General features: G+C 43.3%; 1 protein-coding gene across 1 annotated transcript in view; it reads right to left on the bottom strand.

The window, feature by feature from the left end:
- The window catches only part of HPGD (15-hydroxyprostaglandin dehydrogenase), a 63322-nt gene extending 41992 nt beyond the window's left edge, over positions 1–21330 (bottom strand). Inside the window, exons 1-3 of the mRNA XM_066573516.1 lie at positions 21062–21330; positions 2099–2222; positions 371–477 (exon numbers count right to left, since the gene is read on the bottom strand). Of these exons, the coding sequence (XP_066429613.1) occupies positions 371–477; positions 2099–2222; positions 21062–21154 (324 nt within the window). The 5' untranslated portion in view covers positions 21155–21330. The remainder of the gene's footprint in view (positions 1–370; positions 478–2098; positions 2223–21061) is intronic.
- Between the last annotated feature and the right edge of the window lie 250 nt (positions 21331–21580).

Raw genomic sequence — 21580 nt, 5'->3', positions numbered from 1 at the left:
TCTGCGATGGAGGCTGCTAACAACTTATTATACCTTTAACAAACAAATTATAAACTCCACATTATTTTGGAGCATGAAGTGGCAGTAGAATCAGTGATTACTTCTATGGTGTGTACGAGTCTTTGTATGTTGAGTTTACACTAAGAAGCGCCTATAACGCCACAATCCATCTTCTGCTGCCACCATGGTTTCTAAGATCAGCAACTGGGATCTAGACATATAGCAGGTCGTGTGAAGGAGGCCTAATAATGAAATTAAAGGTTGAACCATCAAAAAAAACATGAACATCTTTTCAATGGTTTAAGACAGCTGAGGGCCCAATGACTGCATCTAGTAGGTGGACTCCACAGACATGTAGTATGCAACTTACCAAGTTAACTTCAATAGTCTTCTCCCAGTCTTTTTCATTGTTTACTCCAGCATTGTTCACCAGGATGTCCAACCTTCCAAAATGGTCCACTGTCTTCTGGAATGCATCTAGAACATAAAAGTGGCACATAAAAAGGAATGTCCTCTTTCTTTGAATATCTGGATGAATAAATGTATTGCATACATCATCACCATGCAAATCATGACATTTTAACAATTATCTCCTCTAGTACCTAATACCTCTAGTATGTTACACTGGCCTGTCTCCCGTCTATAAAGTTTTACAATGATTTCTCACATTAATTTATTGCTGAAATCTATGATTTCATGCAAAAATAATTCTTAAATAGGACAGGCTTTACACAGCGTTTTGCCGTGTGCCCAGTCTTTCCGTCTCGGGGTTCCATCACAATTTCTGAAAACGGCATTTTGACAGACCCCTTGATAAAATTAAAGTCAAAGTTCCTGTCCCTTTCCGAAATTTTTGGAGGACAGAATAATGTAGTCCACTAGATGCCAGAAAGAAACAAAACCAGGTCAAACGGAGACCAAAGTGGTCTCCATTTGGCTCATTAGCATTTTCTGTCCTGTTGCACTTAGGATCCTAAGAGAGTTTGCTACCATGTTAGCCAGTAGAGCAAAGCGTGATTGTTTGATAAGAGAAACCAAGTAATCTTGAGGATATGATACCTTTTAATGGCTAACAAAAATACATGATGTCATAGGAAGCTTTCGGGTCCTCCATCAAATCCTTCATCCGGCAATGATGAAGGGTCGATAGAAGATCCGAAAGAACAATCACACTTAGGATCCTGGCATATCTGATTCCTTTCTGAAGAATTCAAGTCTATGGCAACATGCTGCTATACGATACACATTCTTTTGGGCTCTTGTTGCACCATCCTGTTTGAGGTCCGTTTTTTTCATGATAAAAATTAGGGTGTTTTAGGTCATGTTTATGTGTGTGTCAAAGCAGATGAAGCACAAAAATAGGGTGGGAAAATGCCAGGCATCATGTCTGTCTATCTATATATCGATGGGTGGTTTCACATCAGCGCTGGAACCTCCCATCCGAATTTCCATCACTGATTCAGCACAAAATACCAGAAGAAATAGAGCTGCATATAGCGCAACTGAGTGGAAAGTGAACAGACCCTATGATAGTCAATGGGGTCTGTTCGGCTCTGTTTGGTTCCATCATAAGACGGAGCCATTAAGTAAGGGGATTCCCCTTTCCTGCTCCCCGAACTGAGCAGGAAACCGGAACTCCCTATGCAGGTGTGAAAGAACTCTATCTATCTAATCAATCTTATGTTACACATAAATATTGCATTTACTATAATTATAATTGTCACTTTATTAAAGCCCATTTAGACGGGACAAGTGTTGGGCAAAGATGTGCCCGACACTCGTCCCCACACATACTAGCTCCCGTGCATCTGCAGCATAAACGATGATCGTTCAGTGTAAATAGCAGCCATTCAGTACTGAACGGCTGCTATGTTTATTCAATGGAGAGGGGCAGGGGAGCGAGAGGAGTCAAATCTCTTCCTGCTGCCCCGCTGTTTCCAGCGATACTAGCACGGGAGCTAGTATGTGCGGGGACGAGTCTCGGGCATCGTTTGACTGACACTCGTCCAGTATAAATGTGCCTCTACTCATTGAACTCTGAGCTGCTGCAAGGCTCAGGTTGGGTTTAGCTTACCACCCCACTCCCATTTATCTTTACCTCTCAACTGTTCTTGGTCTGTGACATCACACTGGATAAATAATAACCTATTACTTCCAAACTGCTCTTCGAGGGAGGTCTTACATTGTTCACCCGCTATGCGATTTAGATCCAGCATTGCCAGCTACACACAAAAAAAGAAAAACATGAAAACACATGAATAATTCCTTAATGAGTAATTGACGCATTGTATAAATACATACATACTTTGAACCCATAACATGAATAGGTGTGATCCCTTCATCAAGAGTTTTAAACACAATTTTTTTAACAGGTAAGCAGTGCTCTAAAGTAGGAAGCAGCATAGTGAGGACTGGATTTTCCTTTCTGTATACTTCGTAAGCATGTGAGAGACTAACTTCAGCTAGTAAACCTTCTAAGAAGAAAAGTGGTGGAGAACATTTAGTAAATCAGTCACACATGTAGCACTGGAAGATGATTAGTGCTTTTGCCAACATACACATTAAAATCAGTACTATTAGCAAAAGTAGCAGAAGGCACAATGCTGATGTCCATTTTTTGCCTTTAATTTCATGCACTAGTAAAACTTAATTTTTTTGCATAAGCTAAACTAAGTTTGAGCCATAATGTGCCCAGAGCCTTCCTTATGTCGGGATCACATGGCCATAATTAGCTACGACATTCGTGCAAGCTCGCACCAACTATGCAATGACATGCGTACTTGCTGCATGCCATCAATCCCTATGCATTATCCTGAAGTATATATGCGCATAATATAGATCATGCTGCAATTTTTTGGTGCATATTTTGCACTGTTTGTGTGAGCGGCATCATTAAAGTATATTGGATTTTGCTACTGCGTATTATGCGTGCAAAAATCTAGTGGATAATACACAATAAGCATACAGTCGTGTGAGCCCTTTATGCAAGTGACCTCTCTATATCCATCCGATCATAAAGTACCTAATCTATACTGCTCAAATAACAGTGTTGTACACTGGCCAAATTAGCTTACCATACACTTACTTAAAGGGGACCTATTACCTCCCTACAGCATCATAAAGTAAGTTATAGTGCTGTTCAGTGAGATCATAGGGAGCCAGATTATATATTTTTTATTCTCCCCACTCCCTAGTTCCATCGCTCTCTACCGGTGAAGATCGCAGGGCACACAAAAATTAAACTCTTTTCAGATTGACATGCGCATGCTCTCCCATACAAGCCTATACATTTTCCTTTTCATTTAGCAAAAGTAAGATGTTCTTGTTCCCCATCGCAACAAATCGCAATACAGCTTTCATTTCTCAAGCTGCTGGGGTAAAATAAGCTGCACTGTGATTTGTGGCTATGGGGAACAAGGACAGTCCTACTGTTAGATGGCTTTATTCTACTGTAATTGTCACTAGGGAGATATGCCAACGAAGATGGGAGAGCGTTTTGAGTCCTGGATTTTCACGTCAACCAGTCTGTTATTAGTGTGCAGCGTCATTTTTGAACAAAGTTTGGTGAAGATCCAACCAGCAGGTGCACAACTCATAAGTGGTACTCCAATTTTAAGGAAAAAAGTTGCACCCGTAAGTGAAAATCATCTTGCCATCCACAAATAAACTTGGAAACAGCGAAGCGTGTTCGTGCAAGGTTCATACAAAGTCCTCAGAAATCCACCGTCAGAGCCAGCAAAGAAATGGACTTCCCGCAGTCAACTGCATGGAAGAGTCTGCGCAAATGTTTGCAATGTTATCACTATCGACTGCAGTTTTTACAGAACCTTAAACCGGGGTGACAATGCTAGGTGATGTTCTTTCTGCTAGAGTCTGCAAACTATGATGGAAACCAATGGTTTTATTGACTCTTTAGTATTTAGTGATGAAGCTGCCTTCCTCCTTTCCGGCGCAGTTAGCAAACATAATGTCAGAATCCGGGGGAGGGAAACCCACATGTCTACATGGAGCGGATGCATGACTCCCACTACGGTGAATGTGTTTTGTAGGAAAGTGTTATAGCACAAAACATATGAGCAAACAATCACAGGCATTTACCTGGAGATGCTACAGATATGTCTTATGCCGCAGCTGGAACACAAAATCCCAGGTTTCATCTTCCAACAGGCCGGGGCACCTGCTTCCCCCACCTCCATGAAGTCAGAAGTGAGCTCAATAGGGGACTATCAAACAGATGGATTAGGCGTAAAGGTCATGACGATAGTAAACTTTTTCCTTGGCCTCCGCATTCCCCAGACCTTACGCCTAGTAATTTTTGTCTCTGGGGGAGTGTTAGAGTCTACATACATCCCTTACCCCCCACCAAGCATGATCTATAAATAAGCCATTGCATAAGTTAATCATGATCCGCTACAATGTGTATGGCAGGAACTCAACTACAGACTCCATGTGTGTTGAGTGACAAAGGGGCTCACATTGAACACCTCTGATATGCAAAACATTTTTGACAGTGTGCAACAAAACTTTTTGAGTTTCCGTTTCCATTGATATCAAACTTATGTATACAAGTGTCATTAAACGTGAGTTATGAGTGTTTTTTAAATTGGAAAGATCATTTACTATAACCCTGTACTAGACAGTGCCTAAGGAGCAGTACCCTAACATGCCTAAGTGAATACTACTACATAGTGCTCTAATAATACCAACATATGGTAACCAAATAACAGTTTCATACATCTAATAACAGTGCTATATATGTCTGAATGATAGAGTTATACAAATGATATTAACATAAATGGTGTCTGGAAGCTTCAAATGGTAGGCTGTGATTTTCTCTTCAGCAGCGGCAGGTTGCACACTCCTATGGGGAACCCTGTGTGTGCCTTTAAGGTATAATTCCACTTTAGTAATTTGTTAATAAACTTTATTCAAGATAGTCTTTTTGGTGGTTTAAAAGAATCTCTTCCACTGTGAACTTCTATCAGTTCTGAGACTTTGGAAGCAACAGATTGTAAGTAATGATAATCCTCCTCACATTCCTCCAGACACGTCAGTAAAATATTTCAAAGGCTTGATCTCTTTGATTTAATAGTATCTTTGGTGACTAATAGAAACTACATGTTCCTTGATTTGATTTGATTTTTGTCAAGTTGTTTGGACACAAAATGTTTGTTCATTACGAGAGTCTGCAGAGGAACACTCATGTGCAATAGAGGAGGAAGACGGGATCCGGCTTGGAGGAGCTCCCACTCCAGAAGTTGCTTACAAATATTGATGCTAGGAATTTATCAGAACAGACACGTCCACATAATTCTTGTAACGCATAAAGATAACTGGTTGAACATGTAGGATTCCTAAGCTTCAACATAACATCGTCTATTTATAGTGAACAGGAAATATGCTCTTAAAAACTGTTGATACAGAATATTTATAGTGGAAATCAGATGCAAAAAAAGAAAAGCTACAAAACAGGAAAAACATGGGCTATAGAGTAAAATACCCCTAATATTACATTTATTATATTGTCCAGTAAAAAATGTTTTATTTATTTAGAACCCAGTTATGCGTGTGTCTGAAATAAAGCTAATTAGATTGTGAGCCCTTTTGGGGTAGTGGACTGATGTTAATGGCCACAATCTTAATGCAGTGCTGTGGAAATGTTAGTGCTATACAAACAATGTGAAGAAACTAAAATAAATCAGTAGGGTCAGACCACTATTAGATCATATTATCATCATTGAGGGGAATTACTGACTCAGGACACTAACTTTGAGCGTCCACTCAATGGAAGCCGTTCTATCTGCGGCTCATGCACAGCTGACACTGCAGACGGGCCGCAAATTCCACAGGAAAGCAGGAGTTTGAAAAAAACTCACAAATCCGCAGTACAGAAAAAGGAAGACCCTCTCGGATAAGCAGGGCCCTTGGCTGTGGGCAGGGTTGGATTCTCTTGCAGGCTCCGGTATGCAGAGTCTGATCCGCCTGTGGACATGAGCCATAAGAGACTTAGCATGACCATGTATTACAGAGTTGCCTACTCGTACTGCATTTCCCTTGTAGTGGTGCAGTTTGTTATCAAAGCAACTTTGCCCTGATGTGTATGTATTATGTAACTACATGCTATGCCTCACACACTCACTCATCATCACCATAGCATCTACTAGGTGGGCCACAAAAAAGTAGCCTGACACTACATTTTTATGAAGGGGTAAAGAAGATGACTGGGGAAGGCAGTAGCAAACCACACCACCAAAACAGTCTGCCAAGAAATCGTCACAATGTGATATCGCCCTAGGAGTCGGTCACGACTCGGTGCTTGCACCAGGGGACTTTACCTTTTACCTTAGCTAAAAGAAAATGTGTCTTTGTTGCACATAGCAACCAATCCCAGAACAGCTTTAATTTCTTACTGCTGGGTAAAATGAAAGCTGTGCTGTGATTGGTTGCTATGAGCAACAAAGAATTTATTTTAGAGAGCTTTCATAAGAGTGATGGACTAATTTACAATGGTGCATCTGGTACAACAAACTTTATTGGAATGTTGTTTACCAGGATATATTTTAATTAGATGCACTAAGAATAAAATAAAAGCCTGCAGAGCCTTTTTACAAATGTTGCCAATGTCTATAAAAGTAGGCACAGCAGAAGTATCGTAGGAATCCACTTCATATTCCAGCGCTGGCACGTTATGCGCTGGACTGCACATGCACACTGTCTCGCTGGCCGACACTCTTGCAGTGGATCCGGACAGGTGAGTATAGGACCTCTTGGGGGGGGGGGGGGGGGGGGGGTCTGATTCCGCTGTGAGATTTCGCAGGCAGAATCCGACCTGGCCATGGGCATTAGCCCTAACTCATTTAAGAAACTTTAGAAATGCCACCAACATTGCCACTTACTATGGGTATAAAAGACAAGTGCAGCCATGTTTAACCTATTATGCTAATTAGTTTATGTAGAAGATGACATCCTTCAACCGGTATGTCGCTATAGCCATAAATGCCATTTTTCAATAACAAGACAGAATTTCTGTAGTTGGAAACTTTCTATTTGAAATGTAATTAAAAGCAGCAAATTTTTACCATCACCTAAACAACTGTCGAAACTGGATGCTACATGCATTGCTGATAAGCCTTTCTTAGAAGACACCAATCATAAAATGCAGTAAACTGATAAATGAATTACTCTAAGGCTTATGCCACACATGGAAACTGTGGTCACAATTAATTCCTCTTCATTAACAATTCATCAAAACTTTATTCTTTCCTTAAGGAAAAACATTAGTTAAGACTTTTATGACATTTCCCCCTATATGAAGCATCATACAGATACGCAACAAGTGGAAAAATATGTGGGAAGTGTGTCAGAGCGCCGTCTGGACTCTTGAACCTTCTCCCCACAACAACTAATGGTTTATGTAATTTGACTGTGTTAGGACATGTGAAATAATTACTCATCCAACTTAATAGATAGCTCTTAACTAGAATGATGTAATAGTAATTCATACTCTAGTGCTTGTATCCTGTCCGGCTAACACAGGATTAGCAAATGACTATACATCTCACTCGAGCTTTATTTATAAATGCATTTAACCCCCCCCCCCCCCGAGTACAGTCTATTTACAAACCCCAATCAGCCTCGTACTGAACAATATGTTCATTCTAACAACTTAATAAGCCACTCATCCTACTTATCTTATGACACAAATGTCTTCATGTATGGAAAAAAAACACGGAAACTGATGGTGTTCTGATCTAATTGTATCTTACACCCAAGTAAGTGTGTTTGTGCTACTTGTGTATCCTTCTTCTCTTCCTGCTGCTTGTGTTTCTCATAATTATCAGATAATTTCACATTCCTTCCTGCAGCTTATTCTTGTCTTGAAGGCCTAGTATTTGCTACAAGCATGCTTCCAGATGTGATAACTTCAAGTTGATGTGTATTTGCAATTGCAAAATGAAGCATATTTCACTATATACAATTTTTGATCTCTTTGCTCCTAACTGACTATGCTTCTTGAAAGTCCCCCGCCAACAGCTCTGGGTTCCGGCTGTGACAAATTGTTTACAAGCTGCAGCAGCTTGTGTACAGGACAATACAGGCTGTTGCGGCCAATCACAAAACTAAGCAATCGATCGCCGAGATCTGTGATTGGCTGCAAAGCCTGTGATGTCCCATACATAAGCTGCTGAAGCTTATAAAAAGTGCATCGAAGAAAAGACCAGGATCTGCCCATTGGCGACTTGTGGGGAGTCAAGAGAAATGATCATTAGCTGATTTGTTATTTTTTGCCATGGGAGACCTAGTTTTAACAAAAAATTATATACTGAACAAAAACCCCTCAAAAATAACGATATCAATTGTATGACCACAAATGCACGAAGTCTGATTGGTAAAGTGGGTGAGCTTGAAGCAAGAATGACTGATGAGAGTTATGATATAGTTGGAATAACGGAAACATGGCTTGATGAAAAGTGCGATTGGGCAGCAAATTTACAGGGGTACAATCTCTTCAGAAGAGACCGAAGGAACCAGAAAGGGGGAGGGGTATGTCTGTACGTCAAATCGAACTTAAATCCGAGACTACGGGAGGACATAGGTGTAGGAGACGAACAGGTGGAATCTCTGTGGGTAGAAATACAGGGAAGAAAAAATAACAAAATCCTGATAGGGGTCTTCTATAGACCACCAAAAGCAACAGAAGAAACTGAAAACTTACTATTAAGGCAGATAGAAGAGGTGTCAAAGCGCAACGAAGTAATTATAATGGGGGACTTTAATTATCCAGATATAATATGGGAAAATGAGACCTGCAAATCTCACAGGGGTGATAAGTTCTTGAGAGTAATTAAAGATAATTACCTGAACCAACTAGTGCAGGAATCAACAAGAGAGAGGGCCATTCTGGACCTAGTACTAACTAACAAACTGGACCGAATAAAGGGGGTACAGGTTGAGGGGCACTTGGAGAACAGTGACCACAATATAATCAACTTCCAGCTGTCATTCAATAAGAAGCCTTATCAAGGAGCGACAAACAAACTAAACTTTAGTAAAGCAAAATTTGATCAGCTTAGAACTACTATGGGTAACATTAAATGGGACAACATCCTCAAAAATATCAGTACAGAGGACAAATGGGAAAAGTTCAAAAGGATCCTAATCACCTCATGTGAGCAGTTTATTCCCTTTAAAAATAAAAGAAACTCAACTAAAAGGAAACCAATGTGGCTCGACAAGACGGTAAGAGGGGCAATAAACGAAAAAAAGAAAGCGTTCAAACTACTAAAGCAAGAAGGCAGCGAAGAAGCGCTAAAATCGTACAGGGAAAAAAACTAAATATGCAAAAATACGATCAAAATTGCTAAGGAGCAGGCGGAAAGAGTGATCGCCAAAGAGAGCAAAAACAACCCAAAACAATTTTTCCACTATATTAACAGCAAAAGGATTTGCAGGGAGAGCACTGGCCCTTTAACAAATAATGCAGGAGGAATCGTTGAAGATGATGGAGGGAAGGCAAATCTATTAAATAGTTTATTTTCAAGCGTATTCACAAACGAAAAGGAAATCCCACACGAGATACAGGGGAATAAAATAAACCGCTCGCAAAATATGTCATACCTAACGCAGGAGGAAGTGCGGAACAGGTTAAAGAAGATTAAAATCGATAAATCGCCAGGCCCAGATGGAATACACCCAAGGATACTAAGGGAACTAAGTGATGAGATAGCTAGGCCGCTATACCTAATATTTCTAGACACTATCAAGACCGGTGTTGTACCATTGGATTGGCGCATTGCCAACGTGGTTCCAATTTATAAAAAGGGGACCAAAAGTGAGCCTGGTAACTACAGGCCGGTAAGTCTCACCTCAGTAACGGGAAAATTTTTTCGAGGGGATTCTGAGAGACGCCATCGATGAGCACCTCAGGGAGAACAAGGGAATAACTCCTCACCAGCATGGATTCATGAAGGGTCGCTCATGTCAGACAAATCTGATCAGTTTCTACGATGAAGTAAGCTCTAAGCTGGACCTGGGAGAGTCTTTTGATCTCATATATCTGGACTTCTCTAAAGCGTTTGACACCGTGCCACATAATAGGCTAATATACAAAATGAGATAGCTTGGATTGGGTGAAAACGTGTGTAACTGGGTTAAAAATTGGCTCAATGATAGAAAGCAGCGGGTGGTAATAAATAGTTCATACTCTGATTGGGCCACAGTCACTAGTGGGGTGCCACAGGGTTCAGTATTGGGCCCCATTCTGTGCAATATATTTATCAATGATCTGATAGAGGGGCTACACAGTAAAATATCAATATTTGCAGATGACACAAAATTATACAATATAATTAATGCAATGGAGGACAATGTGCGGCTACAAACTGACCTAGATAGGCTGGGGGCTTGGGCAGACAAAATGGCAAATGAAGTTCAATGTTGATAAATGTAAGGTTATGCACATGGGCAGCAAGAATGGATGTTACCAATATTCACTTAATGGGGTACCGCTAGGGAAAAGTGAAATGGAAAAAGACCTGGGGGTACTAGTGGATTGTAGACTAAACTGGAGTAACCAATGCCAATCAGCTGCTGCAAAGGCAAATAAAGTTTTGGGATGCATTAAAAGAGGTATAGGGGTGAAGGACGAGAACTTTATCCTTCTATTATATAAGGCACTTGTCAGGCCTCACATGGAATACTGTGTACAGTTCTGGTCACCGGTGCTCAGGAAAGATGTTACGGTATTGGAGGGGGTTCAAAGAAGGGCAACTAAACTAATACATGGAATGACGGGACTGGAATACCCAGAGAGGCTATCCAAATTGGGATTATTTACTCTGGAAAAAAGAAGGTTAAGAGGCGACCAAATAACTATGTGTAAGTACAAGAGGGGACAATACAAGGATCTCCCAGAATCTGTTTATACCCAGGACTGCAACGGTAACAAGAGCGCATCCGCTACGTTTAGAGGAAAGCAGGTTTCATCACCAACATAGAAAGGCGTTCTTTACTGTTAGAGCAGCTAGACTGTGAACTCTCTGCCTGAGGACGTAGTGATGGCAAAATCCTTAGAGGAGTTTAAAAGGGGACTTGATGTCTTTCTGGAGAGGAAGGATATTATAGGCTATAAATCTAAGGTTATTTGTTAATCCGGGTATACAGGCAGGTAGGAACTATTAGGGGTTGATCCAGGGAACAGTCTGATTGCCATTAGGGAGTCGGGAAGGAATTTTTTCCCCAAAAGGGCTAATTGGCTTCTGCTCTTGGGGTTTTTTGCCTTCCTCTGGATCAACAAAACAGGAGGATAACAGGCTGGACTAGATGGACATTGTCTTCATTCAGCCTTATGAACTATGTTACTATGTATGTTACTATGAACAAACCTTCTAATTTTTATATTTCACCACTATTTGTAGGGGATCTGAGCAAGGCAAAATTTATCCCACCGACCTGGTCAATAGGGCAATATAACTCCTTTGTCCTATTGCAAATATGACTCAATAACAAAGTTTCTAAAATTGTTCAAAGTTTTTTTAAATAGGCAATGCACTTTCTGCAACAATACAGATGAATATAAAAAAATATATATTTTCTTTCCTTACTTATCAGGCCCCTTCTCCCTCACCCGCCTAAACTGTTGTACCAAGATCAGAAGTCATCTCCTATCCACAAGATAGAGGATAACTTGCTGATAGGTGGAGTCTAACCGCTGAGACCTCCACCAATCTCGGGAACGAGGTCCTGTGTCCCCCCTCTGCCTGTCCTTGCAAGAGTTACTTCTCCCTCCACAATGATGTTAGAATGAATGGAGCGCTGGATAAGCACATGCGGTCAGCTCTCCATTCATTTCAATAGGGGTGACAGAAATACCCAAGTGCTTGCCACTCAGCTATCTCTGTAGTCCCATTGAAAGTGAATGGAGCATCAGCATGCTTGCACGACCAGCACTACATTCAGTCTCCTCCTCACTGCAGCGGGTGCAATTAGCCCACAGTGAGGAAAATGGGGGAAACGGGACCCCTGTTCTGGGGATTGGTGCTGGTCTCAGTGGTGAGACCCCCACTAATCTGCAAGGTACAAGTGCAAAGCTTTTAACTCACTATGAAAACAACTGAAATCCACCTTGGTAGACAACTAACAGCTCATTAACAAATCAGATTGCAAGCTGTCCATAGAAGTCTATAGAAAGAAAAGGAGGGAGGAAGGTAAGCAGAGAAACAGATATACGGATATGATGCTGCAGCTAACTGTAAGGGCTCCTGTTCAAGGGCGTGATTCCGCCGGCGAATCACACTGTCTGAAGCTTTCCATAGCGGCCCCCTGTCCACGAGCGGAAAATCATTCTGATTCTCCAGTCACGGTTGGCAATTCCCGCCATGCTGCAAATTGCCGCGATTCTCCGCGGTCAGCCTATCTGTCAAATAGGCTGACAGCTGAGATCCGTCTGCTAGCTCCTGCTCCCAGGCGTCTGCTCCTGCAGCAGAGATCCGCTGCGGGATACCGCAACGCCCGTGGACAGGCAGCCTAAATGTTTTACTGTCTCACAGAAACTGCTCTATAATGTTCTCCATGAGGCTTCTACTTCTCTGTATATGAGACATATTGATAGGGAAGCAGAATCTCCTCTACTTTGCGTGTGCAGAGTATGGGAACCATCATAACAACTAGTCTCCACCAACCAGTTCAGGGAAAACTGAGAATCAGAGATGAAGCCTGTAGAGGATTAAATGGTTGTAAATGTAGGAAACCAATCCTACCAGATATAGTGCTGCACCTCACGTGCACACACAACAGCTTCTTCTGAAAAGTTACATCAAACTAAAGGTACAATAAACAAAAAAATAGGCAACTCAGTACAAGCTGTGTTTACATAGACACAGGATTTTTTTGTGTGAAATTCAGCATTTCATATTAAATGGAACAGATCAGCAGATGTGAGGTCTAGTGGAGTTTTGTTACAGTGGAATTGAGATAATAACCATAATCCTTTCTTCCCTTGGGGCCTGGTCACAGCTGCCATTGCTGCAATTCATGTTCCTACACAATGATGAAGATACTTTGCGCACACAGAAGTTTGGATGTATTCTTTTTCTTAGTACCTTTTGCATGTTTGTTCAAGTGATATAAATGTTTATTTGTCCTTCATTGCAATTACTCATGGCTTGGAAAGAACTCTTAAAAAGTGTTTAGCAGCCAATGTATATATCGTTTATTGAGTTCTGCATGCTATGAGATAAAGAACCCACTTAGACTATTTGGGTGGACACATGGTATACTGTATGTGTCAAGCATATAGCCCAGTGGTGGCGAACCTATGGCATGCATGCCAGAGGTGGCACTCAGAGCCCTCCCGGCTGGCACGGGTTGCCGTCGGCCGCTCACCACGTTAGTGAATACCAGCAGCGGCCGCGGCTTCCCTGACGGCATTCACTCAGCAGCGCTGCTAGCGGTGCTGATCCAGGCCACAATGTGACATCAGTGTGCAGCCGGGATCCTCCTCCCCCCTCCCCTGACGTCTCCTACTTGATTCCGCGAGAGCAGGTGAGGAGGCGTCTGGCAGCACAACGACATCAGCGTGCACCCCGCAGTCAGGGCTGCTGGCGGCGCGCCGGGCAGAGGAGCAGCGGCACTTCCACGAGGAGGCGGAGGGGGTAAGTATGTGGGTCTGGGGCAGTGGTGGCGAACCTATGGCACGCGTGCCAGAGGCGGCACTCAGAGCCTTCCCAGCTGGCACTCGCCGACGTCGGCCACTCACCACATTAGTAAATACTGGCAGCGGTGCCGCATCTCCCCTGCTGGTATTCACACAGCAGCGCTGCTAGAGGCGCTGATCCTGGTGCACACTGTGATGTCAGTGTGCAGCCGGGATCCTCCTCCCCCTCCTCTGACGTCTCCTACTTGGTTCCACGAGAGCAGGGGAGGGGAGGAGGTGTCTGGCAGCACATCCCAGTATACTCCTGGGATCAGTGGCAGCAACAGCGCCAAGCAGAGGAGGTGGGGGTGGGGGGGATTTGGGTCTCAGAGGAAGGGGCTATATTACTACATAGGCCACTGTGGAATGTCGCTATTACTACTGGGGGCCACTGTGGGATGTCACTATTACTACTGGCTACTGTGGGATGTCACTATTACTACCGGGGATGCTGTGAAGTGTCACTATTACTACTGGGGCCACTGTGGGGTGTCACTATTACCGCTGGGGCTGCTGTGGGATGTCACTATTACCACCGAGACCACTGTGTGGTGTCACTATTACTACTGGGGGGGCACTGTGGGATGTCACTATTATGACTGGGGCCACGGTGCGGTGTCACTATTACCGATGGGGCCGCTGTGCGGGGTCACTATAACCACTAAAGCCGCTCTGGGGGAGTCACCATTGGCACTGGGGCTGCTCTGGGGGGGGGTCACCCTTACTGCTGGGGCCGCTCTGGGGGGGGGGGGTCAATATCACTGCTGGGATATGTTTACACGAGGTGGAAATGCTGCAGAATGTCCTCAGCGGAAATTTCCATGGCAAATTCCACAGCATTTTCGCATGCAAAAGAAGTCAAAATCTGCACGCTGTCTATTTTGAAACAGCCTTGTCCTTTTAAGAACGACGGGGGTAAAAATCATACGTCGTGATAAGCCCCGCCCCCTGACTTGTTGGCACTTTACAATAAATAAGTGGGTTTTGAGTTGCAGTTTGGGCACTCGGTCTCTAAAAGGTTCGCCATCACTGGTCTAGGGGGAATGGAGGGCTGCTGTGGGGTGTCACTATTACTGCTAAGGGGGGGCACTTTTACTGCTGGGGCAGCTAGAGGGGTTCCTTATTATTGCTAGGGCCACTGGGGGGGGGTCACTAATATCGCTGGGGCCACCGGGGGGTCACTAATATCGCTGGGGCCACTGGGGGGTCACTAGTATCGCTGGGGCCGTGGGGGGGGAGGGCACTATTACCGCTGGGGTATCTTTACATGTGGCAGAAATGGGCAGGGCTGTTTCAAAATAGAAGCGTGCAGATTTTCACTGCTTTTTGGATGCGGAAATGCTGCAGAATTTTCCACAGGAATTTCCGCTGAGGACAATCTGCAGTATTTCTGCATCCAAAAAAAGCAGTCAAAGTCTGCACGCTGTCTATTTTGAAGCAAGCCTGTCCTGTTTAGAACGACGGGGGTAAAATCATGCATTGTGATAAGCCCCACCCCCTGACATGCTGGCACTTTGCGATAAATAGGTAGGTTTTGGGTTACAGTTTGTGCACTCGGTCTCTAAAAGCTTCGCCATCACTGATATAGCCCATTTAAGCCTTCTTCCCACATCTCACTAATTAAATCTATGGACATCTATATGATTTTGTGTTACCTGGGAAATGTATTTGGTATGGGAAGTACTCTCTTCACACAGGAATAGAGGGTATTTTGAGAGTAGAACAGTGTGCACTGGGCAAAAGGCAGTTATTATATTCAGTTTACTGAGATCACACAGTACACAGATCCAGAGTTACTGAGGTCATTATGAAGTACACTCTGTAACAATAAAAGTACCTGATGTCATTACATACGGAAGCTTGCTAGATAATCAGTTGTGCTACCAACGTAATTCCAGAGTAGAAACAGTAGCAGTAAAAGTGCCAAGGTCAATATGTAATATAAGAATTATAGTAGCAAAGTCTTGCGCACAGGACATGTAGGAGAAGACAATGGCATTGAGAATATTGAGCAGGACTTATGAAATCAACTAACCATAAAAGATCAAATATGGTTAATGAGCTTACTGTCCAGGAGAATCAGCTCCTCAGCAAATACATTCTTGGCATCTTGTTAACATACACTGCTAGAGGCACTGCATAGCAAAATGCCGAGTTTGCAGAAATTAGAAATCCTTCGATGTATATTAGGAAACACGTAGAACTTCTGCTACAACTTAAAAGTTAGCATATGATCACAGATCACATGCAAGAAATTCTGAGGTTACCTAATACGATGGCTAAGATTGTACAACTCTTGTTAAAACATGCAGAGTTGCGAAGGTCGGTGAAATGCAGTTATTTCTACTTTGACGTATGTGTCCTGCTGCTCCAAACCTATCATTACAATATTACCTCGTTCAGTCAAGCATTCCAAAACATGTAAATCTTTTAATGATAAGTTAGATGCTGCTTACGTCTTAGCTGGCAATTTGCATTTCAAATAATAGTAGAGTCATAGTACAGAGGTGACAAAAGACAATTGTTACTTACCATCCTGTCTTATTTCCCTACATGTCTCTATGCTTAAAGTATGAATAGTGTTGAACTAACCAAAATGGATGAACCTTGTTTTGGGTAAAACTTTGCTAAAAATTTGGGTTCAGCACAAATTCAAACCTTGGGTGGTTTGTGTCAGTCGAGTCCACTAAAATTTCACCACTACATTATACACCAGTTAGGGGTATTGGTGAAGTTCCAGTTTGATTCAAACTAATTTGGCTGAACCAAACTTTTTACTGCTATTTGGTGAACCTTTGAAACGTTCACTCATCACTAATTATGAGGCCAACACTTATGCATTACTCTGCAATAAGTGTATTGTATGTTTTACTAAGATAAAAAAAGATTTCAAAGCTCTTCAAATGGGTACGTTAAGGTAAAAGCAATAGCACAGGCCATTAAACGGTTGTCTGGGACTTTTGGGATTTCTTTCTATCGATAACCTATCTTCAGGATAGGTCATCAATAGATGATCAGCAGAGGTCTGCCGCAAAAGATTCCTGCCTATCAGCTGATTCCCAAGATCTGCTTCCTGTGCTGTCCATAGTGACAAGAATCAGCTGATCAGTGGGCATCCTGAGCAGTGGACCCATGTTAGTCATCTTTTGTTGACCTATCCTGAGGATAAGTCATCAATAGGGAAAATCCCAAAAGTTCCGGACAACCGTGAGAATCATGGCCACATAACAGGATGAAATAAAACCATTGATTTGAATGGTTTCATTTTCACTAGCTCTTTTCTCGAGAGTTAAAGGGGTTGTCCCGCGCCGAAACGGGTTTTTTTTTTTTTTAACCCCCCCCCCCCCCCCGTTCGGCGCGAGACAACCCCGATGCAGGGGTTAAAAAAACAAACCGGAGAGTGCTTACCTGAATCCCGGCGGTCCGGCGTCTTCATACTCACCTGCTGAAGATGGCCGCCGGGGTCTGCTCCCTCCGTGGACCGCAGCTCTTCTGTGCGGTCCATTGCCGATTCCAGCCTCCTGATTGGCTGGAATCGGCACGTGACGGGGCGGAGCTACACGGAGCCGGCATTCTGCACGAGCGGCCCCATTGAAGACAGCAGAAGACCCGGACTGCGCAAGCGCGGCTAATTTGGCCATCGGAGGGCGAAAATTAGTCGGCTCCATGGGAACGAGGACGCCAGCAACGGAGCAGGTAAGTATAAAACTTTTTATAACTTCTGTATGGCTCATAATTAATGCACAATGTACATTACAAAGTGCATTAATATGGCCATACAGAAGTGTATAGACCCACTTGCTGCCGCGGGACAACCCCTTTAACCCATTCCAATCCAATTTGTATCCTGGTTTTCCTAGGGGGCTTACTCTTTTTCTGCTCTTATACAACGGTGCTATATGCTGGCTAAAGCCAGTACTGCATGAGGTGACACGTTGGATAGGCTCTGACAGCAGAGAGGTTGGCAACATACAGTAAGAGAACCCCAACGGATGTCTTCCAACATCGATGCTGTACAGCCTTAAATCATAATGTCTTCAGAGGTCAGACAGTGGATTGGAAAGGGTCAATACTACATCTGAGAAAAGATGGGACTTGCCCTATCTTTCCAGCACATTGCTAATGCTACTACCAGGAAAGTTAGTGTAGAATCTATCTTCCCATGGTTTTTTACTAACTCCTGCGCTATGGAGTAGATTTCGAACGGCCGGAAGAAAAAAAGAAAAAATCCTATTCATGCACAGCTATGCTCCATAGCAGCAAGAGTAGTTGTGCATACGGCCATCTCAAATCGCCCATAGGGCTTAAACAAACGAGTGCATGCGCACATACACTTGCTGTTACAGAGTGTATTTGTGCTTGAACAGGTCAAAAGTCTTCCTTTTTCTTACCATTTAAATTTTTCACTAATGTGCACGGTAAAAAAAAAGTAAGATAAGTCCTGCCTTATCTTTTCTTGTACATAGAAAAGCTAAGAATCACGCTAGTCAAAACGAAACCATTGAAATCAATAGCTTTGTCTCACTCATCTTGCAGCAGAAATCTATGTGCATGCTGCAGAAGCAACCATTCAGATGATTGGATCTGATTTTCAGTTGTGGAAATTTCCACAACAAAAGTGCTACATGTGAAAGTGCCCTAACATGACTGTATCAGGAAAGGAAGGCTAGCTTTTCTCCTTGGAAAAGAGCACCTAGAAGGTGAGTGAGTCAGGAGACTTATAAGGCCATCCATGCTCCTCTGGGTATTAAGCAAATATCGTTCCTGACTCACATTATAGGCCTCTCGCTAGCCAAGCCAGAAACCTATTGCAGACTGATGAGGATCAAACACCCCTAAACAACTGTCTGTGCATGGATTCTGGCTTGGCTTTCAATTTCCAGTCATTGTTACGAGGCTTGGATAAAGAGTCTAACATTGACTTGCAGGAATGCTGCCTTCCAATAGGTGGCGCTGCAGAGGTATTTTTGCATACGTTATGATACACCGTGCTATACCTAGTACTATACAGTAGCTATTTTGCCTGGTGTTCCTTTAAGCAAATTCCTATTCCAACGCTACTTATAAGGTACCCACTGAATCACAAAATCAAGAAACATGAAAGTTTGAAACATATGGCTCGGCATCTGGTAAAGAACTATAAACCTCAGCCATAACTCCTGAGATTGAATGTACAGATCAGCTCTTAGAGATTCCAGCTGCTAAAGAACTAAACATGTCAGGAAAATAAATTCAGAGGAAATACAGAATAACATCTGGTGAGTAATGTTTATTCTCCACCAGCAATGTACTGTGAGAGGACAAGCATAACCATTATCTACTACCTCTCTTCTACTAAAGAATTTCAAGTCTCAATAAATATCTCTGAGAGTGAATATACTATAAAGTTCTTCCTCTTCAAAGGAACTACACATTTCAGTGAGGAATTCTGGGAGTAAATCTATAGATACTTACAAGAAGGACTACAGGTTTTAGTAATCAATTCTCAGAGTGAATCTATAACTAGAGTCAAGGGGCAGAGTCTGATGGCAGGTCTCAGAGTCTGATGGCAGGTTTCAGAGTATGATGGCAGGTCTCAGAGTCTGATGGCAGGTCTCAGAGTATGATGGCAGGTCTCAGAGTCTGATGGCAGGTCTCAGAGTCTGATGGCAGGTCTCAGAGTCTGATGGCAAGTCTCAGAGTCTGATGGCAGGTGTCAGAGTCTGATGGCAGGTCTCAGAGCCTGATGGCAGGTCTCAGAGTCTGATGGTAGGTCTCAGAGCCTGATGGCAGGTCTCAGAGCCTGATGGCAGGTCTCAGAGCCTGATGGCAGGTCTCAGAGTCTGATGGCAGGTCTCAGAGTCTGATGGAAGGTCTCAGAGTCTGATGGCAGGTCTCAGAGTCTGATGGCAGGTCTCAGAGTCTGATGGAAGGTCTCAGAGTCTGATGACAGGTCTCAGAGTCTGATGGCACAGTCAGGTATAAGAGTCATATCTCAGAGGGGAAATGTCAGATTCAGGTATCAGAGACAGATGTTAGAGTCAGCTGTCAGAATCAAGAATCAGAGTCAGCTCTCAGAATCAGACCTCAGAGATAGATGTTAGAATCAGGTGTCAGAGTCAGAATCAGGTAACAGAGTCAGGCGTCACAGTGAGGTGCCAGAATCAGGTGTCAGAGCCACAGTCAGGACTCAGAGTGAGATGTCAGTGTCAGATATTAGTCAGAATCAGGGATCAGAGTCAGGTGTTAAGTCTGCTGTCAGAATTAGATGACAGTCAGTTGTCACAGTCAAGTCTCCTTAAAAGTCTATGGGTGAATCTTCAACTACCTGCCTGAGGAACTACAAGTCTCAGTAAGGAACTCTTAGGCCGCCTGCAGACGAGCGGGTCGGATCCGGCAGCGAGAAATCTCGCCGCGCGATCCGACCCCAGAGCCTGCAGGGACGAGCGCGTACTCACCCGCGCCTGGCGGCCCCGGCTCTTTGATGTGCCGGCTGCCGCGCAGCCGGCGCATGTGCAGACCGGAGCCGGCGGCCAGGTGAGTGCGTGCCCCGCAGAAAATTAGAACATGCCGCGGTTTGTTTGCCGCGCAAGATTTCGCGCGGCCAAACCGTGGCCGTCTGCATAGGAGTGCGTATTGTAATGCACTCCTATGCAGACTTTCAGCGGCGGAAATCCCGCGGGAAATCCCGCGGCGGGATTTCCGCTCGTCTGCAGGCGGCCTTAGAGGAAACATGCCATATACCTCTTTATCTCAAGAATAAGCTATCCACCTTTGTGGAACTACATGTGTCAGCTATGAACTCCTAGAAAGAATATGCAGAACGTCACCCTGAGCAGGAATACATTTTACAGGTCTTTAACTAAGTTCTTGGCAATAAACTCTGAGAGATGATCTACAGCTATTGAAAGTGGTGCAGAACTACAAGTCTCAGTGGTATATCAACTTGCTAAGAAGTCCCACTAATTGGTCCTGAGAAAGAAACAACCAGCTACTCTTGGGAAGGAATATATAACTTCTTTCTGTTGAGAAACTTCTCTCTCTCTCTCTCTCTCTCTCTCTCTCTCTCTCTCTCTCTCTCTCTCTCTCTCTCTCTCTCTCTCTCTCTCTCTCTCTCTCTCTCTCTCTCTCTCTCTCTCTCTCTCTATATATATATATATATATATATATAGCCTCAGCAGTGCCAGGGAACTTTTGGAGAACTACAACACTCAGTAATGCACTCTAGTTCTGTAACTAGCCACTACTTATATCAGCTCAATATAGGAATGAGATTCGCTGTGATCTCTTTAAATAGTTTTCTCAATGAACTAGAGCTGCTAAACTCTTCTACATGCTGTTACAGTCTGTACAAGTCCATGCAGAGCCCAGGGGCATTCACCAACTTACCGCAGCTCCCTTGTTCAAAAGTTCCTCCACCATAGCTCTGCCAATCCCCTGTGCAGCTCCAGTGACCAGTGCCACCTTTCCATTGGCATACATGACGAGCCTATTCTGATGCCTGCAGATATGTGTAATGAATAGCTGGGATCGTCCAGTGTCACTGAGGCTGCAGTGCTGCCTTATGCTGTCACCTCCTCCAAGGCTGGATGAATGTGCTTGTCTTCCCCTCCTCTACAGCCTAATGTGCGTTATCTCTCTGCTTTCCTTCTCTTCGATCTTTTTACAAGTGGGAGGGAACAAGTGCTGAATGCAGTTTATAGGTAACTTTGACTGCATCCACTTTCCTCCTTACCTGCCCCTTAACTCTTCTCTTGCCAGAGAGTAAACTAGCAAGTATAGTTAGTAGTAGTTTATTTCTAATCACATTTTTTCTATTATCTATCTATCTATCTATCTATCTATCGATCGATCTATCTAATATCTATCTATCTATCTATCTATCTATCTATCTATCTATCTATCTAT

Source organism: Eleutherodactylus coqui, chromosome 7, assembly GCF_035609145.1.
Source record: "Eleutherodactylus coqui strain aEleCoq1 chromosome 7, aEleCoq1.hap1, whole genome shotgun sequence".
Taxonomy (NCBI): Eukaryota; Metazoa; Chordata; class Amphibia; order Anura; family Eleutherodactylidae; genus Eleutherodactylus; species Eleutherodactylus coqui.
The sequence above is the reverse complement of the archived record's forward strand: the minus strand, read 5'-3'. Positions and strand labels throughout refer to the sequence as shown.